The 21,446-nt window shown below is 37.3% G+C and overlaps 1 protein-coding gene across 2 annotated transcripts in view; it reads left to right on the top strand.

Moving 5' to 3' along the window:
- The window catches only part of SV2C (synaptic vesicle glycoprotein 2C), a 108,895-nt gene that overhangs the window by 54,068 nt on the left and 33,381 nt on the right, over positions 1–21,446 (top strand). For both annotated transcript variants that reach the window (XM_017808065.1, XM_017808064.1), the window contains exon 4: positions 9,653–9,804. In XM_017808065.1, the coding sequence (XP_017663554.1) occupies positions 9,653–9,804 (152 nt within the window). The remainder of the gene's footprint in view (positions 1–9,652; positions 9,805–21,446) is intronic.

The following is a 21,446-nucleotide window of genomic DNA, read 5'->3' as shown; positions in this document are numbered from 1 at the left end:
ACTTTGTAGTCAAAATGTGTTTACAGAAGTAAACAGCCCAATAAAAGAAAATATGCCTTCACATATTTTTTTTAAAATTTTATTTTTTCATCTGAAAAAACCTAAAACTAGTAAAACTTTTGCAAGAAAACAAAAGATATTTTGTATGCAAACCAGTATAAATAATGTTAAGATGTTGCTGTGTAAAGGGCATTGATATGTATGGAAGTCTGAAAGATGAACTTAAGCTAGAGAAAAGAATAAAGAAATGTTAGAAAATCTTCAAGATCATTTCCTGTTACAGAAAATAATATTATAACTGTGATTCTTCCACTGATTAATCCAAAATCAAAATTGAAAAGGAAATTGAATCCAAAAGCCTGATAAAGGTCTAGGAGGGTTTTAGACCTGGTTTCCTACAAGCTAAAAAGACCTAGATGAGAAACTGTGAGCTGTATTCATCATTAGCCATTGGAGGAAGGTGCAAAGATTTTTCATGAAAACACACCTTGTTATGTCTGTTGAAAATTGTCAAAGAAAGGTTTCTCTGACACAGAACATGACTCGCAACATTGCTGTTAACTTGAATGGAGCTGGAGTTGTTGTCTGTTCAACACTGCTGGTGTGAAATATTCTTCTCAGCTATAGAGTTTTATCTAATTTCTATTACAAAAAAGTAATCTAAGCTATTAGTTTGTTAGTTGTGATACAGATAATTTTAGTTGCAGCCTTTTTAAGTACAACAACTCAATTTAGGATAAAGTGATTAAAAGTACACCACAGTGCCTTTTGTCTTAGCCCCGCAAGTTTCATTTTGGTTGCTTTGAAATAGCCAGAGATGATACAATTTGGAAAAATGTATCATGCTTATCCAGCCCAACTGTTACTTCTAAAAGTAATCAAAGTTTCCATGCAGCAAAAAGCTAGCTGAAATAAATATCCTGAGATGAACCAGAGTTTAGAAATTTTTCAGAACAACCTCATTTGTTTGCTCCTGGAAGAAACTTACTATTTTTCATGAACAAAGAAAAAAATGCTAAATAAATATGTCCTATTTTTAAACCACATATTATTCCCGGAGTCCGTATAACAAAGTCCTTTCAATTGCTGTATATCCTTTTCCGCTCCTGAAACCGCTCCCATCCTGATTCTTGCTCCTTCACACTAAGAGATTTCTTTCAATTTGCCAAAATTTCCAGACTGACCTTCAGACAGCTTTCTTCATCCTTCCTCAGACAATACCTCTAAACCTTCCTGCAGTACTCCTTCCACATAATTGGAATCTACCACAGAGTCCTTGTGTCACTGTAGTAGCACTAAAACTGTAATTCAGGTATTTTCTCAAATTATTCACACTTCTGTGGGGAATCAAAAGTTAGCAATAATGGATGTAGTTTGTTGTAATTTACAATTTTGAGGTGATTGTCTGTGCAAGTCCACACACACTGCCCTTTACCACCAGTTTTGTATATTATATGTAATGGCAAGAAACTCTTAGAGGCCATGACAAGGAAGGATGTGCAAGAAGTCTATATACATAACAACTGTAAAAATGTTCCAAGAGACATATAGACAATGTGGACACAGGACAAAATGGTTGGTCTACACAAGCAGTTGCCTTCAGGAACTTCAGATCTAGACCAACAGCCTGCTTTTATAATTGTGTGTCATCAGTACTTTGTATCATGTTGTATTTATCTTTTACCACTTCATACCCACTTGTTCCACTTCTTTTTCATGAAGCATCTTGTGTCCTCTCACCCTGAAAAGGTCATAATCTTTCTGCCTTTAATTTCTCTCCAGCATTCAGCTGTCTCCCACTCAGGGCTATCAGTGTTTTTACACTGCAAGCTAATGAATAGCTCTGCTGGTGATTGGCTTCAAAGCTAATAGCCTATGCCAAAAGGGATATATGCTTCTCAATGAAGCCAAGGAAGCAGCTGTCAAGGTCTGAGCTTTCCAAATAGCTTAGATTCCACCCTTGCAGCTTCAGATGTGGCTAAAAGTTGACTAATCTAAACCTTGGATAGCCAGGTGAGAAATGGTCTTCCCCTTGCTTTTAAGAGAACAGGACAATGTTCTTATGAGGAAAGGAAGATCATACAAAAGGGAGAGAAAGGCTAGACAAGGGAAATATATAAATAATATAGAGAGATGACATAACAGAAAAAAATCAAAAGAAATGTAATAGAGTCATAGAATCATTTAGTTTGGAAAGGACCTTTAAAATCACTGAGGCCAACTATCAACCCAACACTGCCAAGTCTACCATTAAACCATGTTCCTAACCCCTCACCTACACATCTTTTAAATCCCTCTAGGGATGGAGACTCCACACTTCCCTGGCCAACTTGTTACAATGTTTTGCAAATGTTTCCTTGAACAGATTTTTCCTACTATGCAATCAAAACTACCTTGGCAAAACTTAAAGCTGTTTCATCTGTCCTACTGTTACTTGGAAAAGGAGACACTGATCACCACCTGCCCACAACCTCTGTTCAGGTGATTGTAGGGAGTAATAAGGTCCTGCCCTAAGCCTTCTTTTTTCCAGCCTAGACACCCCCAGGTCCTTCAGCCACTCCTCATAGTAATTGTGCTCCAGATGCTTTGCCAACTTCACTGCCTTCTCTGGACACATTTCACCACCTCAATGTCCATCTTGTAGTGAGAGGCCCAAAACCAGACACAGCACTTAAGGTGCAGTATCACCAGTGCTGAGTACAAGGAGACAGTCACTATCCTGGTCCTGCTGGTCACACTATTTCTGATACAAGCCCGGATGCCACCTGGGTCTTCTTGGCCACCTGGTCACACTGTGGCTTATGTTCAGCTGCTTTTGACCAGCACCTGTAGGGGTGTCCTTTTCTGCTGGGCAGCTTTCCAGCCACTCTTCCACCAGCCTGTGGTACTGCCTGGGGTTGTTGTGACCCAAGGGCAGGACCCAGCACTCGATCTTGTTGAACCTTATACTGTTGGTCTCAGCCCATCAACCCAGCCTGTCCAGATCCCTCAGCAGAACCTTCCTAGACTCCAGCATGTTCTCATTCTTGCCCAGCTTTGTGTCATCTGCAAAGAGACTGAGTGGGCTGGGCCTGATCCCATGGTTGTCCTATATATGCTGTGTGATGGCACTCAGGATGATCTGCTCCATGACCTTCCCCTGCACTGAGTTCAGGCCTGTAGTTTCCCAGATTCTCCTCCAGGCCCTTCTTTTAAATGGGTGCCATTTTTCACAACCTCCGGTTGACTGGGACCTCCCTAGTCAGTCAGAACTGAAAACAAATGATGGAAAGTGGCTCAGTGAGCACTTTCACCTCCCTCAGGACCCTTGGATGGATGCTATCCAGCCCCATAAACTTGAGAATGTCTAAGTGGTGTAGTGGGTCGCTGACCATTTCCCCTTGGATTATGGGGGCTTTGTTCTCTTCCTTGTCTTTATCTTACAGATCAGGAGGCTGGCTACCCTAGAAACAACTGGTCTGACTATTTATTTCCCCTCATGTAATAAAGGCTGGATGTTCTCCTTGGCCTGTCTTTGTTGTTAACATATTTATAGAAACTTTTTTTTTTACCTTTTACACCAGTAGGTAAATTAGGTTCTAGTTGAGCTTTGGCCTTTCTGATTTTCTCCCTGCATAAACTCATGACATTCTTGTAGTCCTTCTGAATGGCCTGCCTGTTTTTTTGAAGGTTATAAACTCCTGGGTTTTTTCTTGAGTATGGCTCTCTCTGTTCAGCCAGGCTGGTCTTCTTTACTGCTAGCTCAATTTTCAGCACATGGGAACAGCTTGCTCCTGCCCCATTAGGTTTTTTTTCTTTAAGAATGTCCAGTGTTCTTGGACTCATTTGCCCATCAAGACTGCCTCCCAAGTGACTGTCTCAACCAGTTCTCCTAAAGAGGTCAATCTGCCTTCCAGAAGTCCAGGGTACCAATTCTCCTCGACACCTCTCCTTAGTTCTCTAAGAATCAAAAACACTGTCATTTTCTGATCACTGTGCCCCAGACAGCCTCCAACCATCCTATCACACCACCCATGAGTCCTTCTCTGTTCAAACAACAAGTCCAGTGGGGTGCCCTTCCTTGATGGCATCTTGAACAGCTGTGTCAGGATATTGTCTTTCACACATTCCAGCTATCTCCTGAACTGTTTCTCTTTGCTACGATGCTTTTCCAGCAGATACCTGGTAAGTTGAAGTCCCCTGCAAGAACAATGGCTAGTGATTGTGAGACTTCTCCCAGCTGCTTATAGACTATTTCATCCACTTTTTCTTCCTGGTTGGCCTAGGTGGTCTATAACAGACACCAACCATGGTATCTGTTTTTTAAGTAAAAACTTGAAAAGATGAATGAAACAGAAGAAGAAAATCTGCAAAAGAATGCATTAATAAACAATGATTTTGTGATTACCAATACTGACAGATGTGGAAGTAATTTATCTGACATATCTAGCAAATCGCTTGCAATTATTCTTTGCAGTATGCTTGAATTTGACATCATATTAGACTTGATTTTTCTTAATAGTGTGGGGCAAATTTAGGGAAAGAATTATTTACTCATTGGTTCAGCTTTTATCAGAACTGACAGTACAGTAGAGTTCAGTAAATAATCACATGAATCTTTTTTACAAGGACTCTCTTGCTATTAATAGCATACAGGCCCCTTATATACCTGCAAGGCAACTTCTTTAGTATGCATAGTCCAAGGAAACACTTGTATTTAAACATGGATAGAATGATCAGCAAAGCTTAGTCTACAGTGTGCTGCAGTTTTCTTGGGTTTTATCCAGCGGTTCTCCAGGAGAACTTGTCAGTCTGGTTGCTCACCCTTAGATACTTTGCCAGTCTAATGGCATTTCTGAAAGGAAAACAACAGAGATGTCTTTCAGTGAGACTTGTGGTAGGGGAGTATTGAACTGTTAATAGGAAGAGAGAAGAGTAGATGCAATTGAATGGAAGGTCAAGGGGTGATAGGTTGCTTCCAAATCTCTGAGTCTGTGTCTTGAGGTCTATCACTTTTTAACAAATTGCAAATAACAAGGTGACAAGTTGCAAATGCAATCTCACGCAGACACAGTCTTTATTTTTAGTCTGGAAATTGTCCAGCTTTGAAAGGGAACACAAGGTATTTCAGAAAAGCACCATCCTACCTTGTGCACTTAGCATTCTGTACAGGTTTTTTTTTTCTAATTATCTCTAGACCTTGTATGCTTTTGCATGTCAAGCCCCTTTGGCTAGTGAATCTGCAAATAAAAAAAAGCTTCTATCTGAAGCCAGAGGTTCCTGAATGCCTCACAGAAATGTTTTCATTACAGCTGTCACACTGTGCAGTTGCCAAAGTCTGTTGTGACAAATCATAGCTCTGAAGGTAGATTAGCAGACATTTATCATCTTTATTTGTGACAAAGAAAATGCAAATGTATCTTAGCTGATTGTTTGTTTCACTGAATCCTACCATCTTAAGTTGCATCACTTAAATCTCCTTTTGGTTTCTCCTTCCCCATAATTTTCCAGAACAAGCGTGAACTGAGAGTGTACATAAATATATAATTATGCGTTCTCTCTTGCCCTGCCTACTTTTGATGGGGTTTATCATGTAAGATGAAAAATAAATGGAAAATGTTGTAGCTGACATTTGTAATTTTTTTGACTGACATTTATCCTATTCTCTCACATATGGAGCAATATATGCAGGAGCAAAAGGTTCTTGCTCTTTATTAGGTGTTGTTCTTCTGTATATTCTTACACAGTTACAGAAAAAGCAAGGCTGAAGGCATGCATCCTGATGTTCTAGGTGCAGAGACTGACCCTTGTAGTGAAAGAGTTTATTTTATGATCTTGAGCCAACCTCAACAAAGTTTTGCCTCTTGCTGCTATTGGGCTACAGAATCTGTTATTCTGGAGACACTTATCACTCATGATCATCAACCCTGAGGTTTACATTAGTGGGGTTTTTTAATCTTTTTAAAAAATGTTCAGATACCACACAATTTATCTGTAGAGGTGTAAAAAATGCACATATTCATAATATGTTTGCACCTTGTAGACACTTTTTGTGACCCTTTAGGAAGTAATACATGGACTCCCACTGTGATCTATGGATAACAAGTTTATGTCCCCTGCTTTGGCTATGATGACTGAAGAAATAACATACATGAATAGCAGATGAGATGTAAATATTTCAGCTTGCTTGAAAAATTTATATTTAGGAAAGTTAAATTTCTTCCTATTTTTAGAATGAACATTCTTCTCAAGTCAACACAGTTCTCACAGGCTTTTCATCTGCACATGCAGACATATCAAGAGAGGAGTATAGTTTGATGTATCAAATTATTTTCTACAAATGAGGATGAGCCATATAATTTATAAACACACTAACAGCAGACAGCCCACTGTATCAAACCAATTCATTGCCAGCAGCAGACTTGATACTGTGTCATGTAGGAAAATAGCATTTTCATTTCCCTTAAAACAGAAGACGAAGTCTTCCTACATAAAAAATTAGTAGTAATTCTGCTTTCAGTTTTATTCAGAATTCCCTCTGTGCATGCCACCATCCATTCCACACAATGTTGGTGGGCAACAAAGAAGCAGTCTGCTTTCAAACTTACAATACAAAAATGTTGAGAATCGGATTCTGTTCCTTCCATGGATTTTTTTTTTCTTTTTTTATAATTAAAAGTGCATTCTTCCTTGCAGCTATTGGGTGATATGGAGGTTGTTTTTTTAATATAAACATTTGATAAATTAATTCATATTGTGCAATAGCTGGTGAAGTATCTGAAAGATCCTCACAAGAGAGTGATGGAAGAAGTCAGAGATGCTGCTATCCTCCCTTGCCCAAGTCTTTGAGAGGTAATTTATGCTTCTGCTAGCAATGTTTAGTATACCAGATACCATATTAGTTCTATAATGTAAAATGAATGTAGTACTCAGCACATATTAAAATTTCTGTAAGAGAAAGGCAGAAATTTCTTTGCTCCCTAAATGAAAGTTCTCTAGGTCCATTCAGTTTTTAAGGAGTTTTCTCATTGTTGTTTGGTGTGATTACAGTTGTAGCTGTTCCTGCACTACCTTTCTGCTGTCACTTGCTCTGAATTTAGGAGCAAGTTTTAGGGAATGGAGACATGGCAACTGCAACCTTGAGATCGTCCAGCATAAGAGCAAAAGAACCGGCTTCTGCATTTGGATGCCTCCTCTCCATCTCCCTCCTCACTCCTCCCATTTCACTGTTGATTAACCTCCCTAAGATTTTCATAGCAGTTTTTTAGTCCTTGTAGTAGATTTGTGACATAGGAAGAGCTTCCTTGGTGCTGGTATCCTAAAAACTTGTAGCAGTATCATTCTGCATTTACATGAAGAAGAGCTTAACAAGCTGAGAAGCAAATTTTCTGTTCACAGGCTCAAAGAATCACAGAATATTCTGAGTTGGAAGGGACCCATAAGGATTATTGAGTCCAACTGTTAAATGAATGGCCCATACAGGGACTGAACATACAACCTTGGTATTATTAGCACCATGCTCTAAACAACTGAGCTAATCTCAGGGTTTAAGGTGCAAAGAAGGAAACAACATGCTTTACTACACTATTGCTATGAAACAAAGACCTTCAACTCTAAATAGCAGCACTTGCCTATGTGATGGAAGTACATCTTTATTTCTTGTTTAAACAGTAGACAGATTGTTTTCACTGTTCAGTCAATATGAATGTAGTATCTGAACTTAAGCTTTTCTTAGCCTCTTGATGTGCTCACTGGAAATACCAACTTAAATCACATCAGTTAAAACAGAAAAATTGTGAGTTTTCAAAGCTGATTTTTTTTCTTGGTTATTTGCATATCCAAAATAACATTTTAGTTTGTTGGCTCCAAAATTTCTCTTACATGTCCAAAAGGTCTACTTGGTAGAAATGTCATTCCATTAATTTGGTCAGTCCAGACAATGCTTCTGAAATCTTGGAGATTTATGCTACATCTAGGATGTAGCATATATGTCAACCCCCCTGGAACAGTCTTAACTGCTAAAGCAGCATCAACCTCCCATCCTTCATGGTACCATTGGTTCATGCTGAAAGGTAAGAGATGCCTTTTTTGCTGCTTTTGGTCAGGTTCTCTGTACATTTTATGTCATTGAGACAGGGTAGGTTCTTTCTACTTGAAGCATCCACCCAATGGATTCCATACGTAACCTATTAAATTAGATCTTCTTGAAATAGAGCACCTGTAACTACTCTTTAGCACTTTCCAGCTTTGGCAGGAAAGAGGAAGATTGCTTCTTGTTCTGCTAGTGAATTTTCAACATTAGAGAAGGAACTCTAATTAAGTGCACAAATAGTCTATTTGGGCATTATTGTGAGAGTGCAAATCAAAACTGTGTCTGAGGCCTGGAGAGTAAGACATCATAGCTGTAATCCATTTATATTTTAGGAACTGAAGAGCCCTGAATCCATAGTAGCACTGAGACAGCAGGTCTTCCCCCTCACAGAAAAATGACCTGTGATTTCACCCTTGGCTATGTCCCTTCCACCATTCCTCACTCAGAATATCCAGGAGAAGCTCTGAGAACAATGTCTCTTGTTGCCTGTGACAGGGCAGTTTGCAAGGGAAGGCTTTCAGTATTTTCAGCCATGATAAGAAACAGGATACAGCCCTTGTTAGCTGCATATGTAGCAAGAATTCCTGGAAGTGTAAACCTGCATTATTGGCAGAGCCTGTAAGAGCTAGCAGGCTCAACTATGAGAAACATTCATTGAAAGACTAAATAAATAGACTAAATACCAGCAGTATATGATAAGATGATAAGGCTTCAGGATGACCTAGTTGGACTTTCACTACCTGAAGGGAGACTACAAGAAAAATGGAGAGAGACTTTTTACAAGGGCATGTTTTTAAATGAACAGAGAGTAGGTTTAGGTTGGATACTAGGAAGAAGTTCTTTTCTGTGAGGGTGGTGAGGGGCTGGGACAGATTTCCCAGAGAAGTTGTTGATGCCCCATTCCTTGAAGTGTTGAAGATAAGGTTGAATGGGGCTCTGAGCAACCTGGCCTAGTTAAAGGTGTCTTTTTTTTTGTCCGCCTGACCTTCAGAGAGTGCTTATTTTACCATGTGAAAAAATGAATATTATATGAATGCATAGGCTTTTTGTAAAAAGTTGAGTAAAAAGCCAGCATGAGCTTAGCCAGACATGAAGTGCAACTGAATAGAAAATGCTTTTAAATATGTATGAAAAAACCATTGACATTTAGTTACTTCCTGATTACCTAAATAATGGGAGGCAAGACTTAGAGAAATACCAATTACTCTTTGGGAAAATTATTATTATTTTACCATTAATAGCAATGTATTTTGGCACCTGTCAGTAGGCTGCCGTGATTTTGTAATGGTGAAATTCAGGACTTTGTGATGGTTTCTGTTCCAGTGACTGACACACTGACAATTTCCTTGAAACACTGAATGCAACAAATAGTACGTAGAATTTTCAAGGAAATACTTGACAAAATTTGTGTCCAAACTGATGAAAGTTTCCTCTAATGTTCTCCAACACGTGGTGCAATTTTAGAAAAAACACTTGTGTCAGAGAAGCTGTTTTTATCTGACTTTTAGAGGACTGCAGCTTGTTCAAACTTCATCTAGCTGTTACTCTCTTGCTTAATCCATGATCTGTATCTACTTTTAGGATTGGTGGAGCACTGCCGACAGTCTTCTCCTATTTTTCGGAAGTGCTTGCTCGGGAGAAACGAGGTGAACACCTGAGCTGGCTCTGTATGTTTTGGATGATTGGTGGTATTTACGCTTCTGCAATGGCTTGGGCGATAATTCCTCATTATGGTAAGAAAACAGCACCTTGTGATTTGTAGCTCTTCTAGTGTGAAAGTAAAGCTCTTGAAGTATGTCTTAAAAAGGGGTATTCATGTCTGTTCTCAAAATACTGACCCCACTTTTGGTGAATATAGTGAGAATAGGTTGTACCCTGAATAAGAAGTAATTTATTAAAAGAGCCAAAAATTAGCCAATATCCATGTTTAGTCAGATTCTTTAAATTACTGAAAACCTGAACACATGAAAATATAATTGGTTTTACTGCTGAATCTGGGGAAAATAGATCATGTGGAGACTTGCATCAGAGAAAATAAATTTTAAATTGCTGGATGTCAAATTGGTGCTTATTTTGATACAGAGATAAATTGTCAATTATACATTATTGAGAAGAAGAGTGAGAAATTTCTTAATGTTTACAGTGCTGAAATCTGAAATTAGTCTGAAAAGAAAACTGTGCAGAATGTTTCTTAGTAGATCTTTTTAGTGGTGTAAAAAAAGATATATGGAACAGAGTGCACTTAAATGCGGTAAGGATGCATAAGGGCAGTGGCTGAAGTTATACACACACACAGTATAAGCTACATTGTGAAAGAGCTCTTTAACTGCCCTGACATGGTTAATCATAATATGGAGGTACAGATTCAATTCTGAGTCTCTCGGGCTTGCCTTTCATAAGAGTTAAGTGCTCAGAGGTCTCCAGTGTTGCTGAGACTACTCAGGGGTTCTTAAAAATCAGCTTCTCAAGCACTTCTCCCTGGCAGTCCTGAAGTGAAGTAAAGCAGCACACTGAGTTAGCTGGCATCCAAAGCAACTTTCTTTAGCCAAGCAGTGCAGTTTATCACAGTTAGATTGTGAAACAGAGGACAACTTCATAAGGTTTGCCCAAAGTGATTTAAACATTTAGCAAGTGGTAATGTCCAGAAATAAATTACAATAATGCGGACTAATCAAATACTTAGACTGTTGCATTAAAAGGAATTTTAGAGTCCAGTACACTCAACCTGAATCTATATCTTCAACCTTGCCTTTGACTTTGAATTGTTGGAATCAAAGAGAGGAATTTTTGCTGATAAGGCACCATGCGGATTCTTTTTTTCCAATTAGTAAATTGCTTTGGTTGCCAAGTATGGTTTCGCTTTCCTGTGGATTTTTATTTTCTTTATCTTTCAGTTGAAAATGCAAACATTATGACAGACTGATTTACAGAGGTTGTTTAAATATAAAATTGTAGATTTTATAAATAACTCAATATCTTTTACTGAGGTACTACTTTTAAAACATCACATGGCAGTATATCTCAATGAATAATACAATTCCTTCTACCAAAGCAGTGGTACTAGAGAGAAAAATTTTCTTTTTTCTTTAGCAGTGGAAGAATATCAACAACAAAAAACAATGCTGCACAGATTTTTCTTGGTGGTGTTGTTTTTTCCTCATGTGAAAATATTTGTTAAATAACATAAGAGAAAAGCTAGCCATATAAGTCACTTTTGCAGTTTATTAAGGAAAGTTGTAATAGTCAAGAGGAGGGCAAAAAAAACAAGCTATAGACAACAGAAACAATCCTTTCTCACAGTAAAAGAAGTTCATACATCATTTTGATGGCAAAATTGTTTATGGGTTCTGATGAAGTCTTAAAATTGTCTTTACTTATAAACCAGATTTATTTTTTTTTATGTTGTAAAGTTTAAGACTAGTGTCTTAATTCCTAGTGTAAATGCGAAACCATTCCAGTTCATGCAAAATGCGTTGTTGTCATGCTACTGTGCTGAGCTCGGCCATTTCCAAGTGCTCCCAGAGCAAACCCTGCTCCAGCATTTGGAGAGTGTGGTCACACATTCCTATATCCTCCTGGAAACACTCCACGACAGAGGAATACCCATGCAGATCTCTGCACCCTTTGTACAACATGCATTTAGGAGGCTCTTATGGTATTTTGTCTTTTACAACTTCTTTGTTGTTCCTATGGATTTATTTTACCAGAATTAATCAAAGATAAAGATTTTTCTCCAAATCACTTCCAGTCCATCATTTACATTTTCACTGACCAGGAAGCAAAACATAATTATAAACAAAACACCTGCTTCTAAAACTCTTTTATATAGTGCGTAGGGATTTCTGAGCTCTCTTCTTCTCATTTGAGGAGTAAACCATGTTGATTTTTCTCAGATGGACTCAGAAGTTACTCAACAACAGTGAATGAAGTTGCATCTGTTGAAAAGAGGTAAACTAAACATTGAGCATAGTGGAATTATTCTTAAATTAATAGAAAGACATCAGGTCAACACAGTAGAATAATTTCAAATATTCTTTTCTTCCCTCTTTTACAAATGTACACCTTTCATTTTTACTACTTTTTATATAAACCACTTCAAAAAGTCCTAGATTCAGAAATATACATTGTGTAGCCAAGGCAGTCATGGAAGCTATGCATACAAGTTTACCAGTTGAACATTCAGCTGTATGTTTCAGTGAGAAAACAAATATTAGGTTCTCTGTATGTAATAGTTTACCTCTGTTGTTAAAGCAGAGCAGGAGTGTGTGAAATATGGGGAGAGAAGAGACTCTGAAACACAAAATAAAGTGTAGCTAACAGTTGTCTTGGCATCAGCATGTCATTAACTGAGGAATTAGCATGATATACTGCTGCAGTGACCACATATTGAAAGGCTAATATTATCTGGAGGACAAGCATCACTGTAGTAGGACTTTTGATTTCTGTATCTGTTGGGTGTTGTTTAAAAATTGAAAATGGATATAGACTTGTTCAGGGTCTCCTAAACCAGAGCTCAGGCCACAGAGAAGATATGAGAAGAAACATCTGCAGAGAAATGCTTCTAATTGCAGCTAATTAACAAAGCCCAGGTTAGGCTGCTACAAAGAAATTGTTTTATGCATACTTATATCAGGCTGGATAGGAAGAATAATAATAATTTTATAAATACTTTTACAAATGCAACTTTAAATTTACCATTATGTTTCAAGGTACATTAGTTCAAAGATCTACTTGGTCTTACAATAGTCTTTAAAATGTTTATTTTCCAAATAATGAAGAATCCTAAGACTCAGAAATTTCCGTTGAAAATCTAGACAGTGATATCTTAATTTTTTTATACCAGATTTATGTGTTAGTTTGAGAATAGAAATAAAAAAGAACTATGAAAGTTGTTTTATCAGTTAAAAATAAACAAACAAACAAAAGTTGTGTGCCATACCCATGAATTTTTGTAAAAATCGGTCTCAATTTTTATTGTAACATATCTCCAAACTAATAATAGGAAGCTGGATAAGGATTTCTTTTATTAACTTCTTTTACTCTTAAATCTTATTCCTCAACAAGAAGGGGAGTACTTGTCCAAAAAGAAATTAAATTACAAGGCAGAGAACAGAATGGTGCAGGTGCCCAGGCTGCTACAGTGCAAGCTGCATGTGAGTTCTGAAGCTTTTCTCACACTCTAACACGCCATTTCTGGTATGTACCAGAGGAGAGAGGAGATAGCCATGTCAAATTACTCTACTGAATGAGTCTCCAAAGTAGGATCAGAAACAGAGACATTAATTCCATATATATGCACCGAATTCCAATTAAATTAGGCTGGATTATTCCCTAAAAGACTGCAAATTTAATAATACAGAATCAAGGAAATAGGAAAAATACTTCTTTCTAACATGCTCAATGCAAAAAGCAGATACAAGTGTAAATATTTATTCAGACCAGTGTAATCACATTGCATAACAGATCTTCATCTAAAGTATTCATTTTTCATCACTTGAGTCTTTTTTCCCACTGAATTGAGGACCACTTACTTGTGTTCATAAGAGAGGTATTTAACACCATTAAGGAAACAAATTTGGAGTAGAAAGAACTGGAATAAAAAACCTAAGGGAAAAGCATTCCATTTCAGAAGTGAAGATTTCTTGCCTGGCTGCAATGTGTCTCTCTAGGTGTAAGTAGGAATGTATTAATATGTTCTCTTTACCAGCAGATTTTTCCATTACATCAGCATACAACTGATGTTTTATTCTGTGACTGAAAGAAGACCAGTTACAAATTATATTTCTACTTCAGTCATCAGAATTTTACTAAACTAAAAAAAGCCACTTTTTTCTGATTTTTTTTTCTTTTTGAGACAATAACTTCTTTACAGTAACATAGAACTTAAAAATGCAGACATAGAGGTGTCCAAAAGATGCATTAACAGTTGATTTGCAAAATGCTATATTTAAAATATTAACAATAACTTCTATTTTTAAAATGTATCATTATGTCTCCCACTTTCCTTACTTCTCCCATTCTTTTCCTGGTCTGCAAAATACCTTATTTCTACTTTTCTCTGAACATCTTTGCCTCTTACTTTTCTCCAATCAATATAATTAGATGAGTTTAAAGGACAGAAACTAGAGTTTAGTTTAGATAAGAGAGAAATTAAGTTTCATATACAGATGTAATATAGTACTGACATAAACTGCCAAATACATTTACAGAATCTCCATCACTGGAGGTTGTTAAGGGCACATCAATTCACAGTCTGTCCTCAGTAGTTTAGAATCACATTAAATTCACCAGACCTACCGCTGGAGATCTATTCTTAATTTTACTTTCCATAAGTAGACAGGTCCTTCCATAGGCACAGGAGTCCATATATGGCTTCTATTTCTATCTAAGTGTAAATGTGATGAGAGTGGACCAATCTGTTTTTCTTTCTACTAGGAAGTGGCTTGCAGAGTTGCCTGAAAAACATTTCTCAGTTTGTAGCAGAAGATTGTTGAGGTGAAGCAGATCAGTTCACCTGAAGAAAATAACTTCACTGGCAATGAAAACAATCTTTTTTAATTAACTTTTTGGGTAGTTGCTTGAGAATAGCTTTTGTAGTGTTTTACATGTCATGTTTGCTCTGTTCTTGTGTCATCTAGCTGGACACAAAAAAGAAAAATATATTTTCAAAACTACAGTAAAACCCCTTTCCGTATGAAACTATCGTGTACTTTACTGTAGTAAAATAAGCAAGGAGGTAAGCAGAGCTGCATGGAGCAACTATGCAAATGAGGAGATGGGAGCTACTGGCTCACTGTGCAACTCACAGCAGGTACAGCACCAGGCGATGTTAATGGAGGAATTAATCTCTCAGCCTGATGCAGATTTAACTGAGAACATGATGGCCTAAAACTGTGGAGTAGCAATGAAGTCAGTAAACCTTTTAATTCCCTTATTCTATCTTGGATTTTGTTGCATTAGATGGTTTCTCAGTGGCACATGGCAGCAGCAGTATCAGGGCAAAACATCCTATGCCAGTGGTACCTATTATCAGTGTGTTTATAGGTGTAGGGCATAGCGAGTACTAGTACTTGATGAGTAATAAAAACAGAATATCTTAGGAGCCACCCATCTTCCAGCACTTCTGATGAGCAGAATTGGATCCTTTTGAGTGATGGGAGCTCTAAGTGTGAATTTACAGAGATTTCAGTTTAGCCTGCTGGTCTCCTCCCATTATAAGCAAAGTGGAGTCAAAAGGTTGAACTGTTGCGGTGATGATTATTCCAAGATGAATGCCCTGAAAAATTGTTCCCCAGTACATAAATGCTAACGATATATGTTTCAGATAATATGAGGAAGAAGTGTAGCTTTTTACATTTGTCAGGCTTAATTTTTATAGAAATTAAAAGGTTGAGGAATTATTACTAAGATGAAGGACTAGAAGCCAGATGCTTTGCTAGCAGCCTGTATAGGCTACATTTTTTTCAACAGTAACCCATAAACTTGGCTATCTCAAGGTCTAGTTTAGAATTGTACCTGGATGAGTATAGAAAATTCTTGACTACTTTGAAAAATTAGGGTCTTAACCTCATTATTACTTGTCTGTAAAAAAAACCCCAAAAACCACTCTTTGCTTTTTTTGCTGAAGTTGCACAGATTGGTATCTGGAAAGCTACTCTGGACACAGTTTGCTCAAGTTTATAAGCTTCAAAGTGTCAAAGTTGCTGGTAATGTTGTAAATAACTGGCTGTTACTTTTACAGTAGTCACCGTATTTCAGGTATTTATTGTAGAGCTTCTTAATTTTCAGTTGTGCTTTAGAGGTGGGTCTGAGCATCACAGGAAAAAGTTGGTTTCATTCATGACTATTTCATCAGCTGCTCCCAGCATTTCCTCAACAGTGAGGTGCCCAACATCCTATAAATGTCTTATGAACCGTGGTTTAGTCTTAGGGAAAGGATGACCAAATTCTTCCTTCTACCTATCCTTTACTGTAGTCCCCAGAGGGGAATCTGGCTCTCTCTGATGCCATGTATCCATCCAATCAAAAGACCAGGATACACCTATATGATTTATAATTTAAAAAATCACACTTGCCTGCTTTCATATTGCTGCATCCCTGCAGTTACTGTGACAAAAACAACCAGTGAAAGAAACTATACTCAGTAGTCATATCTACAGAGGTGATTTACTGTTGTTCTTTGGATGTCAACTCCTGATTAATGTGAGTTAGAAACAGGAAAAACAGTTATGTTTGGTTTCTTTGTTCAAAGTTGGAGTGTGCTGAAATAGAATGCCATCAATGATTTAGGCACGCAAGAGGTGCATCAGTGATGTCTTCTTTAATCTTGCAGAAAGCAAATGAGAGAAAAGTGTGATTGGCTGCAAAAGGAAAAGGAATAAACTGCTTATTGATGATAAGACAAACTGTAATGAGCTGAAATTTCTGTCAAGGGGAGGTAGTACAGATAATGAGAAAAACTTTATGATGGTGTATTAGTTAAGCATCTGAATAAAACTGCTATGGAAGTCATGAACTCTGTCATTGAAATTCTTTAAGAACATATTTCAATAATATTGCAGGGGCCATTGTTGATTCTGATTTGGAACAAATCAATACACTGGATGCTCCCTCAAAGTCCCCTCACCTCTGTTCTATTAAAGAGGTACTGTTGCTTCAGAGTGTGTTGGGGTAGGCCAGAAAAGAGCAAATGAAGAAAAAAAAAAGACAAAAGAAGGAGAGAAATTTATAAATTAGAATTAAAAAATAAACAAAACAAACAAATAAAAGTAATCCTCAGCCAACATTAGACGTTCCCAGCACACGTAGGAAAACGCTTGCCTTTATCAAACTCTTCTAGCTGGTAGCTCCAGAAGGAAGACCGAAGGTTTCTCAGCCAAACAACCCTTCACTCATAGAAACAGGAATTTACAAGTTGACCTTTCTTTCATTTTTAAAATTCTGGACTCTCAATTAGAAAAAAAAAAAAAACCAAACCAAAACCCAAAACACAGAAACAAACAAACAAATGAAAGCCGAAGACATTGTTTTTCTTACTTTCCTCAAACATGTCTCTAAAAATATGCCTTTTCATGGTAGTTCGGAACAAATTCAAGCGAAAGCAAAAACCGTTTGGGAAAAAGCTGATCCCAGGGCTTCATTTTCTATTATATGGTAGTTTCTGTTCTTTTCAGAAGATAATCTGAATTTTATCAGTTGTCCAGAACGAAGAGAAACACCAAAGAAGATGGCCTGAGGAAGAGCTCCACGTTTCTTTTCTCAGTTGTAAAAAACCCGTGAATGCGTGAATCTGTAGAATTTGAAATCAATATTATGTCCTTCTTTTTAGACTTGGAGGAAACGCGTGATCCAAATTTTAAAACCAAGAGCAGATCCTCATATTTTCTTTCTTATACAATTGCCTTTCTGATACATTTTCTGTCTTCGGAATCAACCTTAACCACTGAAAAATACCATTTGAGATTTAAAGAAGTTGAACCTTTGTTAAGGTTGAATCTACATTTGCTATGAGACTGTCCTAGGCTGAATAAATGGAATAGATCAGACATAAAGGCATCTACTACATAATGCAACATCCGTTGATCTGGTTTGCATTCCTGTAAGAGACAAAATGATCCTCAATGTGCTGTGCTTCCACTCTGCAAATACTTAATGCACTTCCATTAATCTGGTATTCTGCAGATGAAGCTATATCTATACTTTTTAAATCTGAATTAATTGAAGTGTGTACAAGGCGGTTTTAAAGTTAACTTGAGTTATCAACTTCTATTCATGAATTGTTCTTCATTTGAAATGATCCTATGAATTAGATTACACTGAATGTGTACTTTAAAAAAATCTTCATCTTTAGAAACAACAAGACTGATAGAACACAGCATAATTTAGAACAGCTGCTTATGCAAATCTACCCAGGAAAGCAAAACAAATAACTTTATAACCCTGCCCTAATGCAGGGTTTGATATGGTCATTTCAATGTTTATATTTGCAAATGTTAGAAGCTTAAGTAGCTTTTAGCACATCTACTTAATGAGCACTAAAGATGCTCATTAGTGAGCTTCAAATATAACCTTTTCCTGAGCACTTTAGATTGAGGGCGAGAGAAAAAAATTGTTTATTGAGAGGTTCAGTAAAAATCTAGCAAATTACTTTGTGAGCAAAGACATTACGAGGCCCAGTGTCCAAGGGTTCCTGTCAATGACCCTGTGATCCCAGCAAACTCCTTTCTCTCCTCTCTTCCCCCATATTTCTTACAAGGCACTATGACAGTACTTCGAGTACGTCCTTTCTTTTTCAAGGTCCCTTTCTGCTATAGTCTCTACAGTTGCCCTTTCTTTTCCTCAGAACTGTGCTGTAAGAAACATTCAGATTCACGCACTCTCACCATACTCATGGCTGCATTACAGCCCTGCTCTGGTGTCAGGGAGAAAACCACACGTTTTGACTTAGTCAGACCAGTGCCAAAGCTGATGGATGGTGTGGCTATGTTGTGGTCCCATTCCCCAGTTTGGCTGCAGCATCCCTGAAGGACTACTGACATTTCCTGCCTTTTCCTCCATCTTCTGATGGGTTCTCTCTCCTCCACCTGGGCAGTACATTTTATAACACTTTGGAGAATGTGAATTATCTTTGAGACTATTTTTTCCTGTGCTTTTTGATTGAAGTAGGTTAATGGCTTTAAAGGATGCTGGGGGAGGAACTGATAGTCAGGTGAATAGACTGTTTCTATAAACACCACTGTTCAATGCCATAAACATAATTTTCCACAGAAACCATCGTAGTAGTCAACCATTCTTATGACAATGAAAAAATGTCAGCTTCTCAGCCTCGGTTTTAATGAAAATTCAGTTTCACACAATGAATTGGCTTTGAGTATACTTTAAGGAAAATTATACCCAAGTTAATGAACCTGCCTTAGAAGCCTGGCCAACAGAAATATCTGCAGTCTCAGGCATTAACCTTGCTTTTCACTTTCAGAAATAAATAGGATGCTAATCTGATAAGATTTCTTTGTTAAAATTTTTTGTGTTAGAATGACAAAAAAAATTTGGTTTTGGGGTTGGTCTACAACACATAAAAAATTCATGTGATTATTTATATACAAAAAATATATTAATTTTCTCTGGAACTTAATATGGCAGTATAAATTTGTCAGTCATACTTCCATATTGTTTCTGTGACTTATAAAACTATCTGCTTTGAAGAAGTTAGTTGCTGTCCTTTTAGAAACTGTTTCTTTTCACTTTAATAATATATTCTGTCTATGGATTGGATATACAACTGGAACATAATTTGGATATCTCAAGGTCTAGTTCAGAATTGTACCCAGATGGTATTGTCAAGACAGCTGTGTTTTCACACAGTATAAAGATGGTAGCAGAAAACAGTATGAGATCAGCAATGAGAAACATCAAGATTTCATTAGTGAGGACTCTGGGCTGGGCTTTCCCTTCCTGGTATCCTCAGCTTTGATGATGGTCTAGGTGAGGAGGTGCTGCTTTCTACTACTCTCTGTTCCTTCCTTGCTGTTTGAGTCAGTATTATCTTGTTTCTGTGACTATCTGTCCATAGGCAAAATCCACCTCCCCACTGCCAACCTTTGGATATCTATGACAGACTGTTACAGAGGATCATTAGTACTTGGTTTGTGAGTGCAAATAATATTTTGTTGGAAGTGTTTGACCAAAGTTTGAATTCAAGGCTTCTGAACCATGGTTCACAGTATGTACAGAAAAGCTCCACATATTCAGCTAACCAGGTTTGCTTAATTGACTGCTGTTAGATTAGAAGATAATTCTTAGAATGAATATTTGGTCTAATTGTTGGATCACATATAGTGCCTGTTCTGTCTGTCTCTCTTGCAGTGATAGGATATTACTCCTTTTCGTTTAAAATTTTTAAAAAAGAGAGAAAAAGAGGCAAATGAAATAGGAAAAAAGGAAACAAGACTTTAATCACAGCACTGAAATGCTCATAAGAAAAAGATTTTTCTTGAAACATCTTTCAAACAAATAAAATACAATAAAGTTAAATTTTGGCAGGGTTTCTTGAATTGCAGAGATGTTCTGTTGTTACACTGCAGCAGCACACAAAAGGTAAAATGTGTATCACTGGTAAAAGACATGTCCTCTCTGTATTCTTCAAAAATTGTTTCAGCATTTCAATTAATGTTTTGTTCCTAAGTTAAGCTAGATAAGGAGGCCCCATTTTCTTTTCATAAGCAGCAGTGCCTGTTTCTGATTGTCTTTTTTGATTAATTGCTTCTCTTCTTCTCCATGAGCCCATCCTTTAAATACCCTTAGTGAGGATGCACATAAATCATGGGGAGTCCTGGACCAGGACAAGAACGCATTTTCAATTAGTTTCCACAGCTAATGGCTGCTATTAGTGATGTCTACAGCAACTCGCCACGTCAAACATAGCACAATTTGTGAACTCAGAGGTATGGTTAGGCTGTGGAGGCACCACACTAAATACATAGATATCATCGTATCTTGTATTTTTCATATAGATGGGACAACAATATGAAGTGATTTTCTTGCAGACAAGTGTTTCCTTTCAGACTCTGTTCATAATGTCTGCTGCACAGGGCATTTGACAATTTTACATTGTCTACTTATAAAAGTGGAGTTTGTCTGCTCTTGGCGATTTACTCTTATTGTACTCTTCAGCACTGTCCAAACAGATGCCCGAAATTCATGCACCAGTAATTTTCCAATTCTTAAATAAAGTAGTGGAAAACACTAAGTACACGCAGGAGACTACAAGTAGAAATGTTAACAACAAATCAAAAGTAAGGTCATAGAAACGAGGTTTGAAACACAGTTTAGTGACATTTGATTGCACGATCTCAGTGCTGACACTGGCCATGATATATTGAAGCTCTGACAGCAGCATCTTTTAACATGTGGTCTCCTCCATTTCTTCTGAAATTAATTGCATCTCTTTGAACCATCATTTCTGAAAAGCTTGACATGACCTTTTCTTCCTAGACTGACAAGCCTCTAAGTTATGATGTTGTCAGAGTTGTGACCAGCAGATTTTACCTTTTTGTTTTGCAGATTATGAAGTGCCTTCACTGAACAGCTGCACAGAGCCAGACCTAAGCCAGGACTTTGCAAAAATGCATGAGTACATAAATCTCTGGGGCCACTGATTCAGTCAGCCAAACAGTCAGATCAATTATATGCCTCGGCCCTTGTAATGAGATTTTCAGTAGTATCAAGTAAATATTAACCCTTGGTGGTCTATTCTTGATAGGGTGATTTGTGCATGGTTTTGGTTGGGTTTTTTTTGTTTGGTTGGTTTTTTTGTTTTGGTTTGTTTTTTGTTGGGTTTTTGGTTTGGTTTAGTTTTGTTTATTTGGGATTTTGTTTT

The sequence above is a fragment of the Lepidothrix coronata genome, unplaced genomic scaffold, assembly GCF_001604755.1.
Source record: "Lepidothrix coronata isolate B3197 unplaced genomic scaffold, Lepidothrix_coronata-1.0 Scaffold22, whole genome shotgun sequence".
Classification (NCBI taxonomy): Eukaryota; Metazoa; Chordata; class Aves; order Passeriformes; family Pipridae; genus Lepidothrix; species Lepidothrix coronata.
The sequence above is the reverse complement of the archived record's forward strand: the minus strand, read 5'-3'. Positions and strand labels throughout refer to the sequence as shown.